At 47.8% G+C, this 20,458-nt stretch overlaps 1 protein-coding gene across 2 annotated transcripts in view; it reads left to right on the forward strand.

The window, feature by feature from the left end:
* Positions 1–5,634: 5,634 nt before the first annotated feature.
* The window catches only part of LOC140197384 (complement C3-like), a 72,324-nt gene continuing 57,500 nt past the window's right edge, over positions 5,635–20,458 (forward strand). The window contains exons 1-6 of one of the 2 annotated variants that reach the window (XM_072257342.1): positions 5,635–5,733; positions 8,043–8,247; positions 12,602–12,779; positions 14,985–15,055; positions 16,676–16,764; positions 20,184–20,266. In XM_072257342.1, the coding sequence (XP_072113443.1) occupies positions 5,672–5,733; positions 8,043–8,247; positions 12,602–12,779; positions 14,985–15,055; positions 16,676–16,764; positions 20,184–20,266 (688 nt within the window). In that variant the 5' untranslated portion in view covers positions 5,635–5,671. The remainder of the gene's footprint in view (positions 5,734–8,042; positions 8,248–12,601; positions 12,780–14,984; positions 15,056–16,675; positions 16,765–20,183; positions 20,267–20,458) is intronic. The other variant, XM_072257341.1, reaches the window with a different exon arrangement.

Raw genomic sequence — 20,458 nt, forward strand, 5'->3', positions numbered from 1 at the left:
TTGGGCAGCATCTGTGAAAAAGATTGGTTGATGTTTCGGGCCCGAAACATCGACCGATCTTTTCCACAGATGCCGCCCGACCTGCTAAGTTCCTCCAGCGTGTTGTGAGTATTGCTTTGACCCCAGCAACTGCAGATTATTTTGTGCTTTCCTTCAGATCTTCGTAACCTCTTCCTGCTCCCCTGCACCCTTCCACTGCCAACAAACTGTTGTCACTACACTCCTCCCCTGGTTATCTCCTCCTCTCCCTATATCCCACCCTCTGCATTTCTAAATGACAATAAATGAGGACTGAGTGTCCTCATAATCTAATCTAATCTTGCCTCCACCCCTCCGTCTGTAACCTCCTTTTCTCCCAACACCCTGACCTCTGTAACCTCCTCCCCTCACTATACCCCTCCTGTGGTGAACCCTTCTCCCCCTACACATTCTCTCTCTGTACTTCCTCCTTTCCATAAATCACTTCCTCTATACCCAACATCCCCTGCACGCCTCCCTCTGTAAACCTCTCCTTCTCCTAATCCTTTACCTCTGTAACACCCATCCTCCCTCTACACCTCAACCCCTGCAACCTTCTCCTCCCCTACACCTCAACCCCTGCAACCTTCTCCTCCCCTACACCTCAACCCCTGCAACCTTCTCCTCCCCTACACCTCAACCCCTGCAACCTTCTCCTCCCCTACACCTTAACCCCTGCAACCTTCTCCTCCCCTACACCTCAACCCCTGCAACCTTCTCCTCCCCATCTCAACTTCTGTTACCCGCTCCTCCCCTACACCTCAACCTTTGCAACCTTCTCCTCCCCCCACAACTCAACCCCTGCAACCTTCTCCTCCCCTACACCTCAACCTTTGCAACCTTCTCCTCCCCCCACAACTCAACCCCTGCAACCTTCTCCTCCCCCCACAACTCAACCCCTGCAACCTTCTCCTCCCCTACAACTCAACCCCTGCAACCCCCTCCTCCCATCTCAACTTCTATTACCCGCTCCTCCCCTACACCTCAACCCCTGCAACCTTCTCCTCCCCATCTCAACTTCTGTTACCCGCTCCTCCCCTACACCTCAACCCCTGCAACCCCCTCCTCCCCCCACAACTCAACCCCTGCAACCTTCTCCTCCCCTACACCTCAACCTTTGCAACCTTCTCCTCCCCCCACAACTCAACCCCTGCAACCTTCTCCTCCCCTACAACTCAACCCCTGCAACCTTCTCCTCCCCTACAACTCAACCCCTGCAACCCCCTCCTCCCCATCTCAACTTCTGTTACCCGCTCCTCCCCTACACCTCAACCCCTGCAACCCCCTCCTCCCCCCACAACTCAACCCCCACAACCCCTCCTCCCCATCTCAACTTCTGTTACCCGCTCCTCCCCTGCACCTCAACCCCTGCAACCTTCTCCTCCCCTACAACTCAACTTCTGCAACCTTCTCCTCCCCATCTCAACTTCTGTTACCCGCTCCTCCCCTACACCTCAACCCCTGCAACCCCCTCCTCCCCCCACAACTCAACCCCCACAACCCCTCCTCCCCATCTCAACTTCTGTTACCCGCTCCTCCCCTACACCTCAACCCCTGCAACCTTCTCCTCCCCCCACAACTCAACCCCTGCAACCTTCTCCTCCCCATCTCAACTTCTGTTACCCGCTCCTCCCCTACACCTCAACCCCTGCAACCTTCTCCTCCCCCCACAACTCAACCCCCACAACCCCTCCTCCCCATCTCAACTTCTGTTACCCGCTCCTCCCCTACACCTCAACCCTGCAACCCCCTCCTCCCCCCACAACTCAACCCCCACAACTCCTCCTCCCCATCTCAACTTCTGTTACCCGCTCCTCCCCTACACCTCAACCCCTGCAACCTTCTCCTCCCCTACAACTCAACTTCTGCAACCTTCTCCTCCCCTACACCTCAACCCCTGTAACCCCCTCCTCCCCATCTCAACTTCTGTTACCCGCTCCTCCCCTGCACCTCAACCCCTGCAACCTTCTCCTCCCCTACAACTCAACTTCTGCAACCTTCTCCTCCCCATCTCAACTTCTGTTACCCGCTCCTCCCCTACACCTCAACCCCTGCAACCCCCTCCTCCCCCCACAACTCAACCCCTGCAACCTTCTCCTCCCCATCTCAACTTCTGTTACCCGCTCCTCCCCTACACCTCAACCCCTGCAACCTTCTCCTCCCCCCACAACTCAACCCCCACAACCCCTCCTCCCCATCTCAACTTCTGTTACCCGCTCCTCCCCTACACCTCAACCCCTGCAACCCCCTCCTCCCCCCACAACTCAACCCCCACAACCCCTCCTCCCCATCTCAACTTCTGTTACCCGCTCCTCCCCTACACCTCAACCCTGCAACCCCCTCCTCCCCCCACAACTCAACCCCCACAACCCCTCCTCCCCATCTCAACTTCTGTTACCCGCTCCTCCCCTACACCTCAACCCCTGCAACCTTCTCCTCCCCTACAACTCAACTTCTGCAACCTTCTCCTCCCCTACACCTCAACCCCTGCAACCCCCTCCTCCCCATCTCAACTTCTGTTACCCGCTCCTCCCCTACACCTCAACCTTTGCAACCTTCTCCTCCCCCCACAACTCAACCCCTGCAACCTTCTCCTCCCCATCTCAACTTCTGTTACCCGCTCCTCCCCTACACCTCAACCCCTGCAACCTTTTCCTCCCCTACAACTCAACCCCCACAACCCCTCCTCCCCATCTCAACTTCTGTTACCCGCTCCTCTCCTACACCCCACTCTCTGTAATCCCCTCTCCTCCCCTACAACCCACTCTGCAACCCTTCCTTCCCCTACAACCCTCCCTTGATTCACCCCTCCTCCTCAACACCCCACCCTCTGTAAACCCCTCATCCCCATACACCCCTTCCTTGGTAACCCCTTCCCCTACATCCCACCTTGTTTAAGCCCCTCCTCCCCCTATGTCCCACCCTCTAGAACCTCCCCTTCCTATGCTTCTCCCTCTATAATCCTCTCCTTCCCTTCCTCTGTGTTGTTCTGACTCAGAACTAATTACTAGTCTTCCCCCACGTATCACCTTCATCCCCATGTAAAATCTCCGATATTATGATCACTGTTCCCTAAAACCCATTTGATAATACATTTCTACCTTAAACCTCCCTCTTTGCACGGCACAAGCTCAGAAATGGGTCTTCTGCCATTTGAATTTGTTGTCCTCTTGACCTATTATAATTCAGCAAACATTTTCGTTAAGATTAGCCAGTATTTTTCCTACTTTGCTTTTTATGCACCTTCTGTTCAGTGTGGAGCTCTCCCTTTCCCTTGTGTTCCCTACCTTGCCTCTTCCTTTATGTACCGGGGTCTCTAGATCTCGAGTTTCACCTTGGTGGGACGTACCTCCTCTGCCGTCCCTCACTGACTGTCTCTCACCAATGCTCAGCTCAGCGATTGATTCGAGCACAGAAGGAAGCATTTCAGCCAATAGTGCCAATGGCAGTTTCTCAATCTGAGCAACTCTCTTCTCCACCGTCTGCTCTTTTATAGTCATAGTCATAGTCATAGTCATACTTTATTGGTCCCGGGAGAAACTTGTTTTCATTACAGTTGCACCATAAATAATAAATAGTAATAGAACCATAAATAGTTAAATAGTAATATGTAAATTATGCCAGTAAATTATGAAATAAATCCAGGACCAGCCTATTGGCTCAGGGTGTCTGACCCTCCAAGGGAGGAGTTGTAAAGTTTGATGGCCGCAGGCAGGAATGACTTCCTATGACGCTCTGTGCTGCATCTCGGTGGAATGAGTCTCTGGCTGAATGTACTCCTGTGCCCACCCAGTACATTATGTAGTGGATGGGAGACATTGACCAAGATGGTATGCAACTTAGACAGCATCTGCTTTTCAGACACCACCGTCAGAGAGTCCAGTTCCATCCCCACAGCATCACTGGCCTTACGAATGAGTTTGTTGATTCTGTTGGTGTCTGCTCCCCTCAGCCTGCTGCCCCAGCACACAACAGCAAACATGATAGCACTGGCCACCACAGACTCGTAGAACATCCTCAGCATCGTCCGGCAGATGTTAAAGGACCTCAGTCTCCTCAGGAAATAGAGACGGCTCTGACCCTTCTTGTAGACAGCCTCAGTGTTCTTTGACCAGTCCAGTTTATTGTCAATTCGTATCCCCAGGTATTTGTAATCCTCTGGATATTTGCCCTTCCCTGTCATACACTCATCTAATCCAATATCTTGAATTATCCCCTCTCCCTCTTCCGCCATACCATCATTCCTTAGCAAAGTGCTTTGTGACGGCTCTCCAAGTGAGAGGCACTATGTAAATGCAAGTAGGTGTTGCTGCCACAGAGCCAAGGTAAAGGCCAACAAAGCACATCAGCACCATCTGGTGGCTGAAGATCGAACTGCAGACTCATATTCTGTACTACTTTGTCTCACTGTAAATGACCTACAGTAAAACTCTGATAATCTGCTACCTGAGATCAGAAGGTCACCCAGTGCAGATTCCTGCACTCCCTTTTATCTCACTGGGGCTCCTTTTAATGAGATGTTACCAGGACTTGAAGACATGAGTTATAGGAAAAAGTTGAACAGGTTAGGACCTTATTTCCTGGAGCACTGGAGAATGATTTGATGCAAGTATACAAAATAATGAGGAGTATAGATAGAGCAAATGCAAAGAAGTGTTTTCTACTGAAGTTGGATGAGATAGAACTAGAGGTCATGGATTAAGGGTGAAAGGTGACATGTTTAAGGGAACATGAAAAGGAACTTCTTCATTCAGAAGAGGTGTGAGAGTGTGGAATGAGCTGCCGGCCCAAGAGGTAGACGTAGGGTGAGGGTTGATTTCAGCATTTAAGAGAAATTTGGATAAGTACATGGGTGGGAAGGGTATGGAGGGCTATGTTACGGGTTCAGGTCAAAGGGGCAGGCAATTAATTGTTCGGCAGGGGCCAGATGGGCCGAAGGGCCTGTTTCTGTTCTCTAGTGCTCTATGACTCTGTGCTGTGACTCTACTCTAGGACCAGAAGGAATAGGTTTAAGGTGCGAGGGGAAAGGTTTAAAGTGGACCTGAAGGGCAATTATTTTCTTACACTCTGTGACTTCTAAATGTGTAGAGCATGCTCAAGTTGGGTCTAGGGGGCTGTTTCCATGGGGTATCGATCCTCCAGAAGCAACTTTATACCTTCATATCTACTGACAATCCCACTTGGTCTCACATTATCTACAGAGTTAGGAACATGTCATTTGACTGCCAAGATCTTAACGTGGAACATGAATAGATGAGGTCAAGTGATGGACCTACTGATCCCTCTTCCCAAGTGTACTGGAGCACAGAAGGAGTCCTTCAGCCCATCTAGTCCATGCCAACCTAATCTTCTGGCTAGTCCTGTCTACTGACACCTGGACCATAACCCTGCAAACCCCTCCCATCCTTGTACCTATCCTAACTTCTCTGAATTGTTTCCGCTGAGCCCGCATCTGTCACTCCTGCAGGCAGCTCGTCCCGCACTCGCACAGCTCTGTGAGTGCAGAGGGGTTAAACAGATTGGAAGCAATGGAACATCAGGCGAGGACAGTATTAATGAGTAACTCACCACCAGCTCTCACTCACCAAGCTCCCCGCCTTCCACCTGAACTGTTCACAGAGAGCCGATCACTGCTGGAGGAAACCCTTCAGATATGAGACCACTGATGATTCTCCTTGCCTGTTGGCTCCCGGCTGTTACCGAGCAGAAACCTTCGTAAGTATCCCCCCTGAGCCCTGCTGTCGTACGGTTGCTTTGGAGCTGGAAAAGTGGCTGAGGAGTCTGAATATAATTTCAGCTCTCAGAAAGGCCCCATTCAGAGTCATTTAACCTTTCTGAAAGGGAACTGCCGATGTTTCTGATACATGTGGATAGATTCACGAAAAGGAAAGGTTTAGAGGGCTAAGGGTCAAACATAAGCAAATGGGACTAGCTTAGATGGGCCAGCATGGACCAGTTGGGCTGAAGGGCCAGTCTGTGTGCTAATTCTATGACATGTACTAATGCAGTCTGCAAAAGACATTGAACTGTACTGGAGCAGAACCTTCAGCCCTCAATATTGCGTCAAATTAATTAATCTAGCAATTAAACACCTAACTAAATTAATCCATTCTGTTTACATATGGTCCATTTCCCCTGCCTATCTAAAAGCCTCTATCATATCTGCATCCACCATCTCTAGTCACTCACTACTCTGTGTAAAAGACCTGCCCCGCACATCTCTTTTGAACTTTACCCCTTTCCCCTTAAATGCCTGCCCCCTATTATTAGATACTTCCACCCTGGGAAAAAGACACTGTCTGTCTATCCTATCTATGCCTCTAACAGGTCTCGTCTCAGCCTCTGCCACTCCAGTGTGTGCAATATCCTTACACCACATGCTTTGTAATCCAGCAAACATCCTGGTGAACCTCTGCTTCCATCCCAATGACAACATTTTTGCCCATCTACACAAATCCCATTTGCCCACATTAGGACCATATCCATTGCAGCCACGCCTATCTAAATGCCACTTAAACGGCGAGGTTGCGTTTAAATGCAGGGGGTGCGGCAGGGAGAATTAGTGGAGTTACTCAGCTGCAGAGTGGCAGTGTCCCATTAACACAAGGAAGAGCTTCTGCAGACGATGGAAATCTTGGTGGTCCTACCACAGGGACATGATTCTGACAATCTCCCCTACCTGTGTCAGAGGCAAGAGGATGGAGTTTTAAAGGGGTAGGGTTCTTTTCCCACAGAGAGTTCATGTAACTCCAATCAATATTGAATCACCATGTAAGCTTACTTTTCTTACATGCTACACTGTATAACTGCACAGAAGGTGGTTGATATCTGGAAAGTGCTGACGGAAGAGGTGTGGAGTCAGATGCTATAGCAGGAGATCCCTGGGTTATAAACCACCGGATAGGTCTCAGCTGTCATCAGGCCACTCTTCAGTTTCTAGGGAATACAAGCCCATCCTGTCCTGCCTCTCCCCTTATCCAAAGTCTTCATGGAACTGGGCACGCGGTGCTTACGGGAAGCTTCTGCCTCAGCTACCTCCACATGGTTTTGGGGAGGGTTATCACAGTCAGCTCACCCACGGTGTTGTGGTATTTGGTAAACCCAGGAGATTCAGCGTATTCTGGAAATCTTGAGCAAGACACACACAATGCTGGAGGAAATCAGGTGATTAGACAGCATCTATGTGGGGGTATAAACAGTCAGTGTTTTGGGAGTAACTACCAGAAGTTAGATAATCGATGCCATCAGGTTGGAGAAGACCCAGATGGATATGGATGCAAATGATGAGACCCGACACGGATCAGCGGATCCTGGTGTGGCTGCCTCGAGATCAGCGAGACCTGATGTAGATTGGGGGACCACTTGGTCGAGCACCTTCGCTAATTCTGCTGCAAAAGGCAGTATCACCAGGCCAGCTATTGCAATTCAACTTACCATTCCCATCACGCCTCCTCTGCTGTCACCCTAAGGCCAAACTCAGATTGGAGGAACAACACCTCATATTCCTTCTCAGTAGCCAACCTGATGGCATTATCATTGGTTTCTCTGATGTATGGTAATTTCTCCCTCCTCCTTCCATCCTTCTCTCCTTGTCCATTCTCCATCCTGGTCACCCTCTCACCCCTTCCCTTCTCCTCACCTGCTGTCCTACTTCCCTTTCTCCCAGGGTCCACTCTCTCTCCTGTTAGATTTCTTCTTCTTAGCCTTTTTCCTCTTCTGCCCAGCTTCTTACTTCGTCCCCCTCCCTACGCACCCACCTTCCCCTTCACCTGGTCTCACCTAGCACCTGCCAGATGTACTCCTTCCCCTCCCCACACCTTATTCTGCCTCTGCTCCCTTTCCTTTCCAATCCTGATGTAGGGTTTTGGTCCGAAACATCAACTTCCCATACTGTAGATGCTGTCTGACCTGCCGTGTTCCTCCAGCATTTTGTGCGTGGCAGAGTTTGAGGTGATGTACGGTGTTGCTGATGCTCCGGGGCGGCTGCCTATCTCTTCATTGTGGTGGCACCCTGTCTGCTGCAGGTACCTCATCACCACCCCCAGTGTTGTTCATGTTGGCCTGGACACCACCATCACCCTGCAAGTCTTTGAGTCCTCCACCGACGTGACAGTCACCATCTACTTTGAGCAGCCACTGGGGGAGGCGGTGGTTCCTCGGACCTTCTCGGGGAAGCACAGCGTGGAACTGAGCAGGAGGAACAACTTCACTGAAATGATCCACGCACAGGTAATCAATCCTACTCTGGGTATGGGCTGGAATTCACACTCACATTTCCTTTGGCCAGCAACGGACCCTCACCACCTGGGACATGCCCTCTTCCCGTGAAAAACCATCAGGGAGGAGTACAGGAACCTGGAAACACACACTCAACAATACTGGAACAGCTTCTCTCCCTCCACCCTCAGATCCCTGATCATTCCATGGACCGATGCACACTATCTCAGTAGCAGTGCACACAAGATGCTGGAGGAACCCAGCATGTCAGGCAGCATGAACGGAGGGAAGTAAACAGTTTTGGGTTGTGCCCCGTCCTCAGGACTGGAAAGGAAACGGGAAGAAATCGGAATAAGAAGGTGGGTGGGGGAGGGGAAGGAGTGCAGGCTGGCGGGTGATAGGTCAAACCTGGTGAGGGGACTGGTGGGGGAAGCAGCTGGAGGTGATAGATGGAAGAGATAAAGAGCTCAAGAAGAATGAATCTGTTAGGAGAGGAGAGTGGGCAATGGGAGAAAGGGAAGGAGGAGGGGCACCAGAGGGAGGTGATAGGCAGGCGTGGAGAAGAGAAGGGGTGAGAACGGGGAATGCAAAAAGACAGGAGAGGAGAAATCTCACTATTCCTCTTTTGCACAATTTTTAAGTTTCTTATTGTAACATAATAGCTTTTGACATCTTGCACTGTACTGCTGCCACAAAACAATAAAATTTCGCAACATATGTCAGTGATTCGATTCTGATTCTGACAACGATAGAGACGTAGAGAAATTAGATACTTGGACCCTTGGAAAGAGATGCTGACTATCTACCCTGTCTTCGCTTTTCATAGTCTTACAAGAGCTCTGTCAGGCCATCCCCTAAGCCTCTGCCACTTCAGAGGAGACAGTCCAAGTCTGTCCAGCCCAGGTAAGGGTTCTGATCCAGAGAGTTGCCCAAAAGCTGGTTTCTTCTTCAGTCAGAAACATCCATTTTTTTATAGTAACCCCTATTGTATCACTCTGTAAACACTTGCCATAATTCTTCCATTTCATTGACTCTTCACCCTTAATGCCATGCACAATTAAGCTATATATTCTTATCCTGTTTTTAATGAACACCACCCCTTCCGGCAGCACTTTCCATATATCAACCGCCCTCTGTGTGGTTATACCATGTAACGTAAGAAAAATAAGATTACATGGTGCTTCACTATTCAAGGAGTTATGTCAACTCTCTGTGGGAAAAACGTACTCTTCAGATCCACCTTAAAACTCTATCCTGTCACTTAAACCCACACCCTCTTGTTTATGATACTCTTACAATGGCAGAAAGATTCTGACTACCTATCCTATCCTTGCTTCTCATGATCTTACATTTATCAGGTCAAGCCCTCAGCCTCCATCGCTTCAGGGAGAAGGAACCCAGTGTGGCCAGTCCTGTAATCCGAGTAACACAAAGTAAATTACCATTGCTTCAGGCATAAGAAACCAGTGTAGCCAGTCCTGTAATCCAAGCAACACGAAGTACATTTATTAACAAAGTACGTATACTGTACTCATCCTTGAGATTCATCATTTTACAGGCAACCACCAAAACGAAGAAACATCATAGAACCCATTTAAAAAAAACCCAGTGTGTAGGAAGAAAGCAAATCATGCTAACAATAAAAGTAAGCAACTAACATTCAGAACTGAAGTTCACAAAAGTTAGTTCACAGTCACGAAGCCGGTCATCACTGCAGCCAGTCCAAGAGCCCACTAGTTGCAGACCACAACCTCAGTTCAGTGCAGAGTTGAGTAAAACTAGCAGAGCAGTGAGCTGAACCAGCCCGTCCCTTGCCTCTGGACTCAAATCCTGACTTTCCAATCTGACCCAGCGTTGAAAACGTCCAAACTTCAGGTTGTTCCTTGCTCTCAGACTACATCCTCTCCTGTACAATCTCACCCTTCCTTTAGTGTAGAGACCAGAACTGTACACAGTACTCCCATGTACGGTCTAGCCAGTACTGCTCGGCATTCCTCCCTGTTCTGGACTCTCCAGTGCAAAAGATTCTCTGTACTGCGACAAACAAGAGAAAATCTACAGATGCTGGAAATCAGAGCGATACACACAAAATGCAGGAGGAGCTCAGCAGGCCAGGCAGCATCTATGGAAAAGGGTAAACAGTTGGCACTTTGGGACAAAACCCTTCATCAGGTCTGCTCTATACCATGCCCCATCAATCCTTCCTTACCACAACCCAAAAGGACATCTTTTAGTCCGCTGGCTTCATGCTAACCCTCACCTGTGCCATCTCACCTCTCCTTGATGCCCTGTCAGCCTGCATTCTCATTCACCCGGCCCACTGATTACCTCTCCCCTCTAGATTCTACCACTCGCCTACACTTGGGGCAATCAACCAACACGCATGTTGTAGGGACGTGGGGGGGAAACTGCAGCACATTCTGTAGGTGAAACCCACACCGTCACAAAGAGAACAGGCAAGCTTCACGCATGGGCGGCCCCAGAGGTTGAATTTGATCCTGATTCTCTGGAGCTGGGAGGTAATGGCACTACCTGTCGCGTTGTAATGGTCAGGGCTGCACAGTTCAGTTCGGGAACTGTGTGTTGGAGGGGAAGTAGCTGTTCTTGTATCTGGTGGTGTGGGACCTCGCGATTCTGTATCTCCTGCCCATTGGGAGCTGAGAAGATGGGGATCTTGGACGATGGAAACAAGCCGGTGAGATAGGAAGAGGAATAGTCCATTTGGCCCCTCTGTGTCTGCTGTACCATTCGGCACGGTCGATCCTGTGCTTGAATGCAACCTTCTTTCCCTCTCCCATTCATCCCTCATTGTCCAAGATTGATCCATTGAGGCATCGAGTTATCTGGAGCAACTTGGGTGACATGGTAGTGAAGCAGTTTGCGTAATGCTATCACAGTGCCAGCGACCCTTACTGCCGCTGTCAGTAAGGCGATTGTACGTTCTCCCTGTGTCCACATGGGTTTCCTCCGGGTGCTCCCCTTTCCGTTCACGTTCCAAAGACGTGCAGGTTAGTGAGTAAACTGGTCGCAGGGATGTAATCGGGCAGCAGGGTCTCATTGGAATGAAAGGGCTTGTTACTGTACTGTGTCTCTCAATAAATAGAAAATAGATTTTTTTTTCTGGATTATAGGAGGTAGTGTAGGCACAGATGATCTGAAAGACTATATTTGTTTGAAAATAGGAATTTCTTCTTTGAGCCTCAGACCCTCAGCAGGGTCTACATGCCTTGTTGGGGTTTTTATCTGCCTCCTTGATACGGGTGACAGCACCCTCCAGAAACCTCAGCTCCAAACCACTCCTCGAAGCTCACCCTCTTTCATAAAGGCTTTCTTCTTTGGAATCAGCCCTGCCTCATCACCTCATATTTCTTTCGGACGCCAAGGAGGCAATTCAACCCGTCCAGATCTATCAGTCCCGTTGCTCAAGTTGCATCCCTCTAATATTCTCCATCACAACCCCCACCAATTCTCCCACCTCCTTCAGGGGCGATTTACAGCGGCTGGTTAGCTGCAGTCATTGGAATGGGGCAGGAAGCCACTCTGAGTTAGAGAGAGAGGTTTAGCAGGTCGGGACTTTAACCCTCGGAGTGTGGGAGAATGAGAGACAGTCAAAATAATGAGGGGCATATACACCGGCAATGCACAATCACTTTCCTGGGCTAGGGAACCTAGAACCAGGGGGCATCGGTGTAAGGTGGGAGGGGAGATTTAATAGGAACCTGAGGAGCAACGTTTTCACACAGAGGGTGGTCAGTGTAATGAATGAGCTGCCAGAGGAAGTTGTTGAGGTAGGTACATTAACAATATTTAAGAGATACTTGGACACTGTGTGGATAGGAAAGTTTTAGATGGCTGTGGGCTAAATGCAGAAAAATGGGACCAGCTCAGATGGGAACCTTGGCAGGGACCAGAGGGCCGAAGGGCCTGTTTGCACTCTGTATGATACGACATTTCTATGACACACAGGGACAGCAAGGACCAGAGGGCCGAAGGGCCTGTTTGCACTCTGTATGATACGACATTTCTATGACACACAGGGACAGCAAGAACCAGAGGGCCAAAGGGCCTGTTTGCACTCTGTATGATACGACATTTCTATGACACACAGGGACAGCAAGGACCAAAGGGCCAAAAGGCCTGTTTCCACTCTGTATGATACGACATTTCTATGACACACAGAGACAATGTGCAAACTACACTCTGTGTCCGAAGTCAGGATTGAACCTGGTTCTCTGGGAGGTTGTGAGGCAGCTGCACTATTAAACATCACATCTCTGATTAGACCCTGGACCCTTACGCTGTTGATCTGCCTCCACGGGCATACGTTGTACCACTAATACAATTCCACGCAACTTTATTTCCCCAGATTCTTCCAGGGGAGACAGCTCACCTGAACTTCAACCATGGAGCACAGTATACAACTCTCGTCGCTGAACTCTCCCCACCATTCAGTGAGACCAGAAAGGCTCCCATCCGGTTGAGATCACGACCCTACTTTATTTACATAGTGACTGATAAACCCATTTATGCTCCTAATGAAACTGGTAAGTAACACGGCAACTTCAGGTGTAAACCTGTGGATTATTCTTATCGTAATGGTACTGAGCGCTGGTTTCAGAGGGTGGGCAATCGCAGCTCTACCCCAATGAGTAATGACATTAGACCCGTTGGATTCTTTGCAGCTCAGGAGAGTGACACAGGTTTAGGGTGTAGGGAAACAGGGAAAAACACAGAGGAGTTTGGGAGGCAACTTTTTCCATACAGAGGGTGATGTGTGTATGGAATGAGCTGCCAGAGGAAATGGCTCGGACAGGTACAATAATAACTTTTAAAAGAGAGTTGGACAGGCACTTCGATTACAAGAATGTGGTGTTATCGAACCAACATATCTTAAGAGGGCTTGACAGGGTAAATTTTGAGATGTTTCCAACATGGAAGTGTAGCGATTGAGGGACGTATACAGTTAGAAGTCCGTAAAGCCAGATGATATAGGAGCATATTTAGGCCATTCAGCCTAAAGAATCTACTCTGCCTTTGAATCATGGCCAATTTTCTTTTCTCAACTCCATTCTTCCACCTTCTCTCCTTGCCAATCAGAACCTATCCATCTCGGCTTTAAATACACGAATGACTTGACCTCCACAGCTCACTGTGACAACAAATTCCACAGATTCATTACCTCAGGCTAAGGAAGTCCCTCCTCATCTCAGTTCTAAAGAGACGTCCTTTTATTCTGAGGCTGTGATCTCTGGTCCTAGACTCTTCCACAAATGGAAACAATCTCTCCATATCCAACCTATACAGGCCTTTCAGTATCCAATAGGTTTCAATGAGACTTCTCCCTCACTCTTCTGACGTCCTTCAAGTACAGGTCCAGATACATCAGACACTTCTCATACATTAAACCTTTCGTTTCCAGAATCATTAGTCATAGTCATACTTTATTGATCCCGGGGGAAACTGGTTTTCGTTACAGTTGCACCATAAATAATAAATAGTAATAGAACCATAAATAGTTAATAAATTAGAGTAGCTTGACCCATAACGTTATGCCAACCAATACAACCCTACTCCATTTTCAGTACAACCCTTCCTACCTACACAGCCCATAAACCTCCATTTTCCTTACATCCGTATGCCTATCCAAGAATTTTTTTAACGGTTCTTATTACATCAGCCTCTACCACCAACTCAGGCAGTGCATTTGATGCACTTAGTGTTCTCCATGTAAAAAAAGCTACTGCTAGTATCTCCCCTAAATTTTCCTCCACTCACCTTAAAGAGATATGCTTTGGTATATGACCCTATTCTACTTAATTTCTCCTCATGAGAGAATACCTGGTATGGCCCACTTGTGGTAGCCACTCTGTGACAAGCCCATCCTCAGCCTTCCTATTTTGTATACCAGAGTGATTCCACTCACATTTTCCCCAGGAAATCAAGCTACCTTATTTCTCTCCCTCACCCGCAGCTTTGTATTGCATTTATACACTCTTCTTCATCCTCATAAGAGATAGTGGTCTTGTTTCTCTTGTTCTCTTTTTTCCCCCAGGCTTGGGGTATCAAGAACTTGAGGGCACAGGTTTAAGCTGAGAGGGAAAAGATCTAGGAGGAGCTTGGGAGACAACTTTTTCCATTCAGAGAGTGGTATTTATATGGAATGAGCTGTCAGGGAAGATGGCTGGGACAGGTACAGTAATAACTTTTAAAAGAGAGTTGGACAGGCACATGGATTGAAAAGGTTTAGGAAGTTATGAGCCAAACACTGGCAAATGGTACTCGTTTGGACAGGGATTCTTGGTCGATGTGGACAGTTGGGAAGAAGGGCCTGTTTTTTCCATGTTGTATAACTCTTTGACTCTAATACAGTGGGAAGGCATTTGGTGCCTTTCTGGGCCCACAACTGTGACTCAGGTGCAGATATCAGATGAATTAATGAGCAAACCTGAGGTCTGTTCACCGAACAGCACAGTTCCTCTAAGCTGCAGGGCCACGCAGTGACTGAAATGCTCCCTCACACATAGCCTTTATTGCCACACAGCCGGAATTTAAACAATATAGTGTTATTACCAAGTGGCGTGCAGTTTTCAGGCCATGTAAAAATTTCCTACTCAGAGCAATGGTTGGTCTGTGTAGCTATAAAAAAAATTAGAGAGAACGCTGCTGAATAAAGAAACGTCTTCAAATTTCCCCACTGCATTGACAAATTCTTGTTTATTGACATTATTTCCAATTATACTTTTTTGCAGTACATTATCAAACCTTTACATTCGATCAAGAAATGAAACCCATAAACTGCACGGTTGACATTGAAGTATTGGTAAGTGGTGGTCCAATTGTTTTTCCTTGATCTCGTCTTAAAACTATTGTGGAATAACCAATATTTTACAGGAATATTTCAGCTGGCTGATACAATAGGGATGTTTAACAGACTCCAAATAGATACATGGATGAAAGGAAAATGGAGGTCTATGATCCTATATTGGAGGGAACGGTTAGAATGATCTTTGAGCAAATTAAGAGTTTGCACAACATTGTGGGCTGAAGAGGTATTCTATATTTTATATCTTCTGAAACCTCTTGGTCTACATTCTTGTCTACTGTATTTAGTTATAATCAACAGAATTGAGCCAATCATCACAGGCTGACTGTATCTTGAACCAAGAGGACACAGTTGTACAGTCATAGAGTTACACACTTCAGAAACAGGCCATTCAGCCCAATGTGTCCCTGCTGACCATCGCACCTACCCACCCCAATCCCATTTCCTTGCATTTGGTTGGTAGCTTCCTTGGCCTTGGTGATTGCTTGTCTAGATACTTCTCCAATGTTGTGAGAATCTCGACCTCCACCACTCCCTCAGACAGTGCATTTCAGATTCCAGCTATTCACTGGGGTGAAAAATACACCCTCTCAGATTCTCTGTAAACTCTTTAACTCTCACCTTATATTTATGTCCTCTTAGTTGGACAACTCTACAATGGGAAAAAAGATTCTGTACCCTATATTTATCCCCCTCACAAAGTTATATCTCTCTATCAGGTCAACTTCCTCCGCTCTGGGGAAAACAAACCAAGTTTTTCCCATCTCTCCCTACAACTAAAATGTTCCCACGCAGGCAACATCCTGGTGAATCTCCTCTGCACCCACTCCACATTGCAAATGGAACTGTATGCAATAATGCAGTTGTGTTTATTACTGTTTATTTATGTTTGCATTTGCACAGTCTGTTGTCCATTGATCCTGTTTACAGTTACTGTTCTATAGATTTGCTAAGTATGCCCTCAGGAAAAAGAACGTCAGGGTTGTACGTGGTGGCACGTATGTACTCTGATAATGTTTTACTTTGAACTTTGAACTAATGCTTCTTAAAAGCTGTAGCATGAAGTTCCAGCTCTTTTATTCTGTTCCACAGGTGATGAAGGCAAATCTCCCACTTGCCTCTTCATCACATATCTGTCTGTACAGCCATAGTCATGGATCTATGAACTTGGACCCCAAGGGCCCTCTGTCAACACTCCCTGCCATTTCCCGTACATGTCCTACCCTATTTTGACCTTTCAGAGTGCAGCCCTTCACGCTTGTCATCATTTACGGTATTGGTCTGCAAAAGTCCGGCGGTTGTACTGCCCCAGGGGAATTCCACTCAGGTCACAAGGAGAGCGTGTGGCCCCCCCCCCTCCAGAGGAACAGCGTCACAGGTTGGGATCGAACCCAGGTTTCTGGGGCTGTGGGCAGAGGCACTACCCGGTGTGCTAGTCTGCCGAAGCAGAGCTCACAGCCACCCAGGAGACTGCTGGTTTGGAATCATTTGAAAGAGCTGGTTAATGGCAACGTCTCGACTGTAATGATTAACCTTGTTTTATGTTGACCCTCTGTAGTGTTGATCTTTATCGATCTCCGTTATCAATGAACTGTAGGTGTCCTCCTGTGTTTCCAGGATTCAATGGGCAGTGTCTTGTCAACTCTGGAAGGACAAAGTGAATCCAGCTCAGTTCACTCTGGGGAGATCAGCTCTGAATCTGAAATGTAAGGTTCCACCTGCTGGCTTCACTGAATATATTCTCTAATCTGCACCTCCTGTCATCATAAGGGAAGGCACAGCAGTGTCTTTGCATTCACAGATAGTTACATGTCTTATGAGGAAAAGGTGGAGCATGCTAGGACTTTGGAGCAAAAGTAGACGAGGAGCAACTTTATAGTGATGTCTAAGATGGTAAGAGGCAAAGACAGAGTTAATAGACAGCACTGTTTTCCCAGGGTGACAATGGCCAATACCAGAGGAAATCCTTCTAAGGTGAGTGGAGGAAAGTATAGGGATATATCAGGGGTAGGATTTTTACACCGAATTTGAAGCTCCTGGAGCGTGCTGTCGGGAATGGTGGTAGAGGCTGATACATCAGGGATATTTCAGGAACTTTTACATGGGCACATGGATGAAAGAAAAATGCAAGGTCATGGACTGTGTAGGAGGAAGGGAGTAGGTTTATATGGGTCAGAACAGCATTGTGGGCCGAAGGGCCTATACTGTGCTGTACTTTTCTAAGATTATGATGTTTGCCATGTCACTGAACACTAACTTCTACAGATGTACTGTACAAGGTGTCCTGACCGGCTGTATCATGGTCTGGTACGGTACAGTGATTTGAATGTGCAGGAACGTAAGAAGTTGCAGAGAGCCCTGGAATCAGCCCAATACATTAGAAGCACATCCCTTCCACCATCGGTGGTATCAACAGGAGCTGCTGCCTCAAGAAGGCAACAGCGGTCGTCAACGATTCCCACATTATCTTCTCGCAGCAACCACCGGGCAGCCTGAATTCCCACACCGCCAGGTTCAAGAGCAGCTTCTTCCCTTCAGTAACTCGAAGGGCGAGCGGTACCCGTGATGGCTGGCACTGAGTCCACCACTCCCAGCAGCCTCTTGTGTTCCTGTGGATGGCAGTTCCCGTACCAGGCAGTGATGGAAAACCCTGTTCTAGCAACACTATGACCACTTTGCATTAAAATGGACTGGTTTATTCTAATTTTCTCCTTTCTTGTAAAAATGTGTATGATTCACGTTCAATTTGTGTTTTTCTTGTGAATGCTGCTCTATGATACCTTGTGTCTGTGACGATGCTGTAAGTAAGTTTTTCATTGCACCTGCGCGCATATGTACTTGTGAGTAAGACTATAGACTCGAACTTGACTCTGAAATTGTAGAAGACCAGGACAGAGGCCCAATATCCAAACTCTTCCATCCACTCAGCATTATTTGTTTGGGAAGCAATGGATGTTGAAGATCAAGGTGTGTATGAAATCATGAGGGGTGCAGATAGGGTGAATACATAGTTTTTTTTTCCCCCAGTGAAAGAGAGTAACACCATTTGAGTTTATTGTCACAGGCAGGCATACATAAATGCCATGGAAGTTAGTTTTTGGCAGAACCAAATGTTATGGAACATAAATTGACCTAAGCTTAATTTAACATAAATGGTGCACAGTTTACAAAACAAAAATAAGCTTAATGACACCAGAGAAAAAGAAATCTAGTCTGAGGTAGTGTTAAGTTTTTTCCGGTCAGTACTGGACCCTGATGCAACTGTTGTCGAACATTGGGGTGTGGGTCTTCAGGCTCCTGTGCCACCGAACTGATGACAGCATCATGAAGAGGACCTGGCCGGATGATGGGGCGTTGGGGGGGGGGGGGGTCTCTGATGATGGACGCCGCCACCTTCCTGTAAGCCCTTCAGCTATCTACCCCTCGCCTACATCGATCATCTTATTCTCCCCGCATTCCCTTCAACTCCCCCTAGATCCTACCCCTCATCCACACACTGCATGTCCTCGGGATGTGGGATCCACGGGAAACCCACGTGGTCAGATGGAGAACGTGCAAACTCCACACACGCAGCGCCGGAGGTCGGAATCGAACCCTCGCCTCCAGAGCTGTGAGGAAATGGCTCTACCTGCTGCACCATTGTGCTGACCAGTGATAATGGTCAGGAAATCTGTTTTTAGGTGACACTTAAGAGATGTGTGGTCATGATCAATGCCCTTTGAAGCAAAGCTCTTGACCAAAACAACCCTGTGTTCAACGAGGCTGTTCCAGCGACTGACGTGGTATCAGAGAGCTGTAAATCATTTCAGGTCTAAAAGTAAACTGCAGAGCAGGAACCTGCAATAAAATCCAGCAATGAAGTGGCATCTGTGACGAGAAAAATAGTGTTAACGTGACATGGAGCAACAGTGGATCGAAACTCTGCCTCTTCTCCAGAGACCCAGGTTCAATTCTATTGCCTACTTGCAGGGTTTGAACATTCTCCCTGTGACTCCAGGATGCTCCGGATTTCTCCCACATCTCAAGCTGTAGCGAGAAGATGTACAGGTTGATGGGATGATTGGCAATTTGCCCCCAGTGTGTGGCTGAGGAGTAGAATCCAGGGTCAGTTTGTGCCAATGTGGGGAGAATAAAATGAGAATATTGACTTCTCTAGCTTCTGCTAATGCCCCTCCTCCCCTTCACACCCCATCCATTATTTATTTATTTAATATGTTTTTTTATTTTTTCCCCCTTCTTTTTCTCTCTCTCTTTTTTCTCCCTCTGCCCCTCTCACTATAACTCCTTGCCTGCTTTCCACCCTCCGGGCTCCCCTCCCCAGTTCTCTCCCTCCTCAGGCTTCCTGTCCCATGATCTTTCCAGCTCTTAGATCCACCCCTCCCCTCCTGTCTTCTGCTATCATTTCTGATCTCTCCCTCCCCCTCCTACTTTCAAATCTCTTACGATCTCTTCTTTCAGTTAGTCCTGACGAAGGGTCTCGGCCCCAAACGTTGACTGTACCTCTTCCTATAGATGCTGCCTGGCCTGCTGCATTCCACCAGCATTTTCTGTGTGTGGGACCAGTTCAAGTTCTAGTTTATTGTCATGGCCACACTTCCCTGGAGAATAAAGGAAAATTACCCTTTTGCAGCACCATCACTGTACATTATAAACATGACAGTCACGAAATGCAAAATCTACGTGACAAAATTTAAAAAATAGTCGGCAACATTGATGCAATTTGAAGGAAACTTAGAACTAGGATTCTTCGGGTTGGTTCATGATGTGGGGAGTGGTTGAACATTGAGGTGTGGGTCTACAGGCTCCTGTACCTCCTGCCTGATGACAGCACTGAGGAGAGAGCACGGCCCAGAAGGTGGGAGTCCTGATGTTGAATGAGACATCGCCTCTTGTACGTGTAGACTGTGGGGATAGCTGTGCCCAGGATGGGCCTAGCTGAGTCCAGCACTCCCAACAGCTCTCACACTGGGGTTTCTTTGTCAGTCAGTTGTCGGTTATGGAGAACTTTACACATTATATCTTACTATAGCTCAACATTTCACTTTCAATACCCTTCATTATAACTAGGAAACTGGAGTTGTTAATGAAGCAGTCATATGCCATGTTTGATTTTCTTAATTTACAGGAATGGCATGTATCAAATACGGGCAAAAGTCAGCAAAAACTCTGAATATTATGGCTTGAAGAAGTTCCTAGTTCAGAAGCATGGTGAGTTCATCCCCTTACAGTGCATGGCGCTAAGACCATAAGACATAGGAGTAGAATTAGGCCATTCGGCCCATTGAGTATGCTCCGCCATTCCATCATGGCTGATTTATTGACCCTCGCAACCCCATTCTCCTGCCTTCTCTCTGTAACCTTGGATGCCCTTACTAATCGAGAACCTATCGACCTCCACTT

The sequence above is a fragment of the Mobula birostris genome, chromosome 5 (genome assembly GCF_030028105.1).
Source record: "Mobula birostris isolate sMobBir1 chromosome 5, sMobBir1.hap1, whole genome shotgun sequence".
NCBI lineage: Eukaryota > Metazoa > Chordata > Chondrichthyes > Myliobatiformes > Myliobatidae > Mobula > Mobula birostris.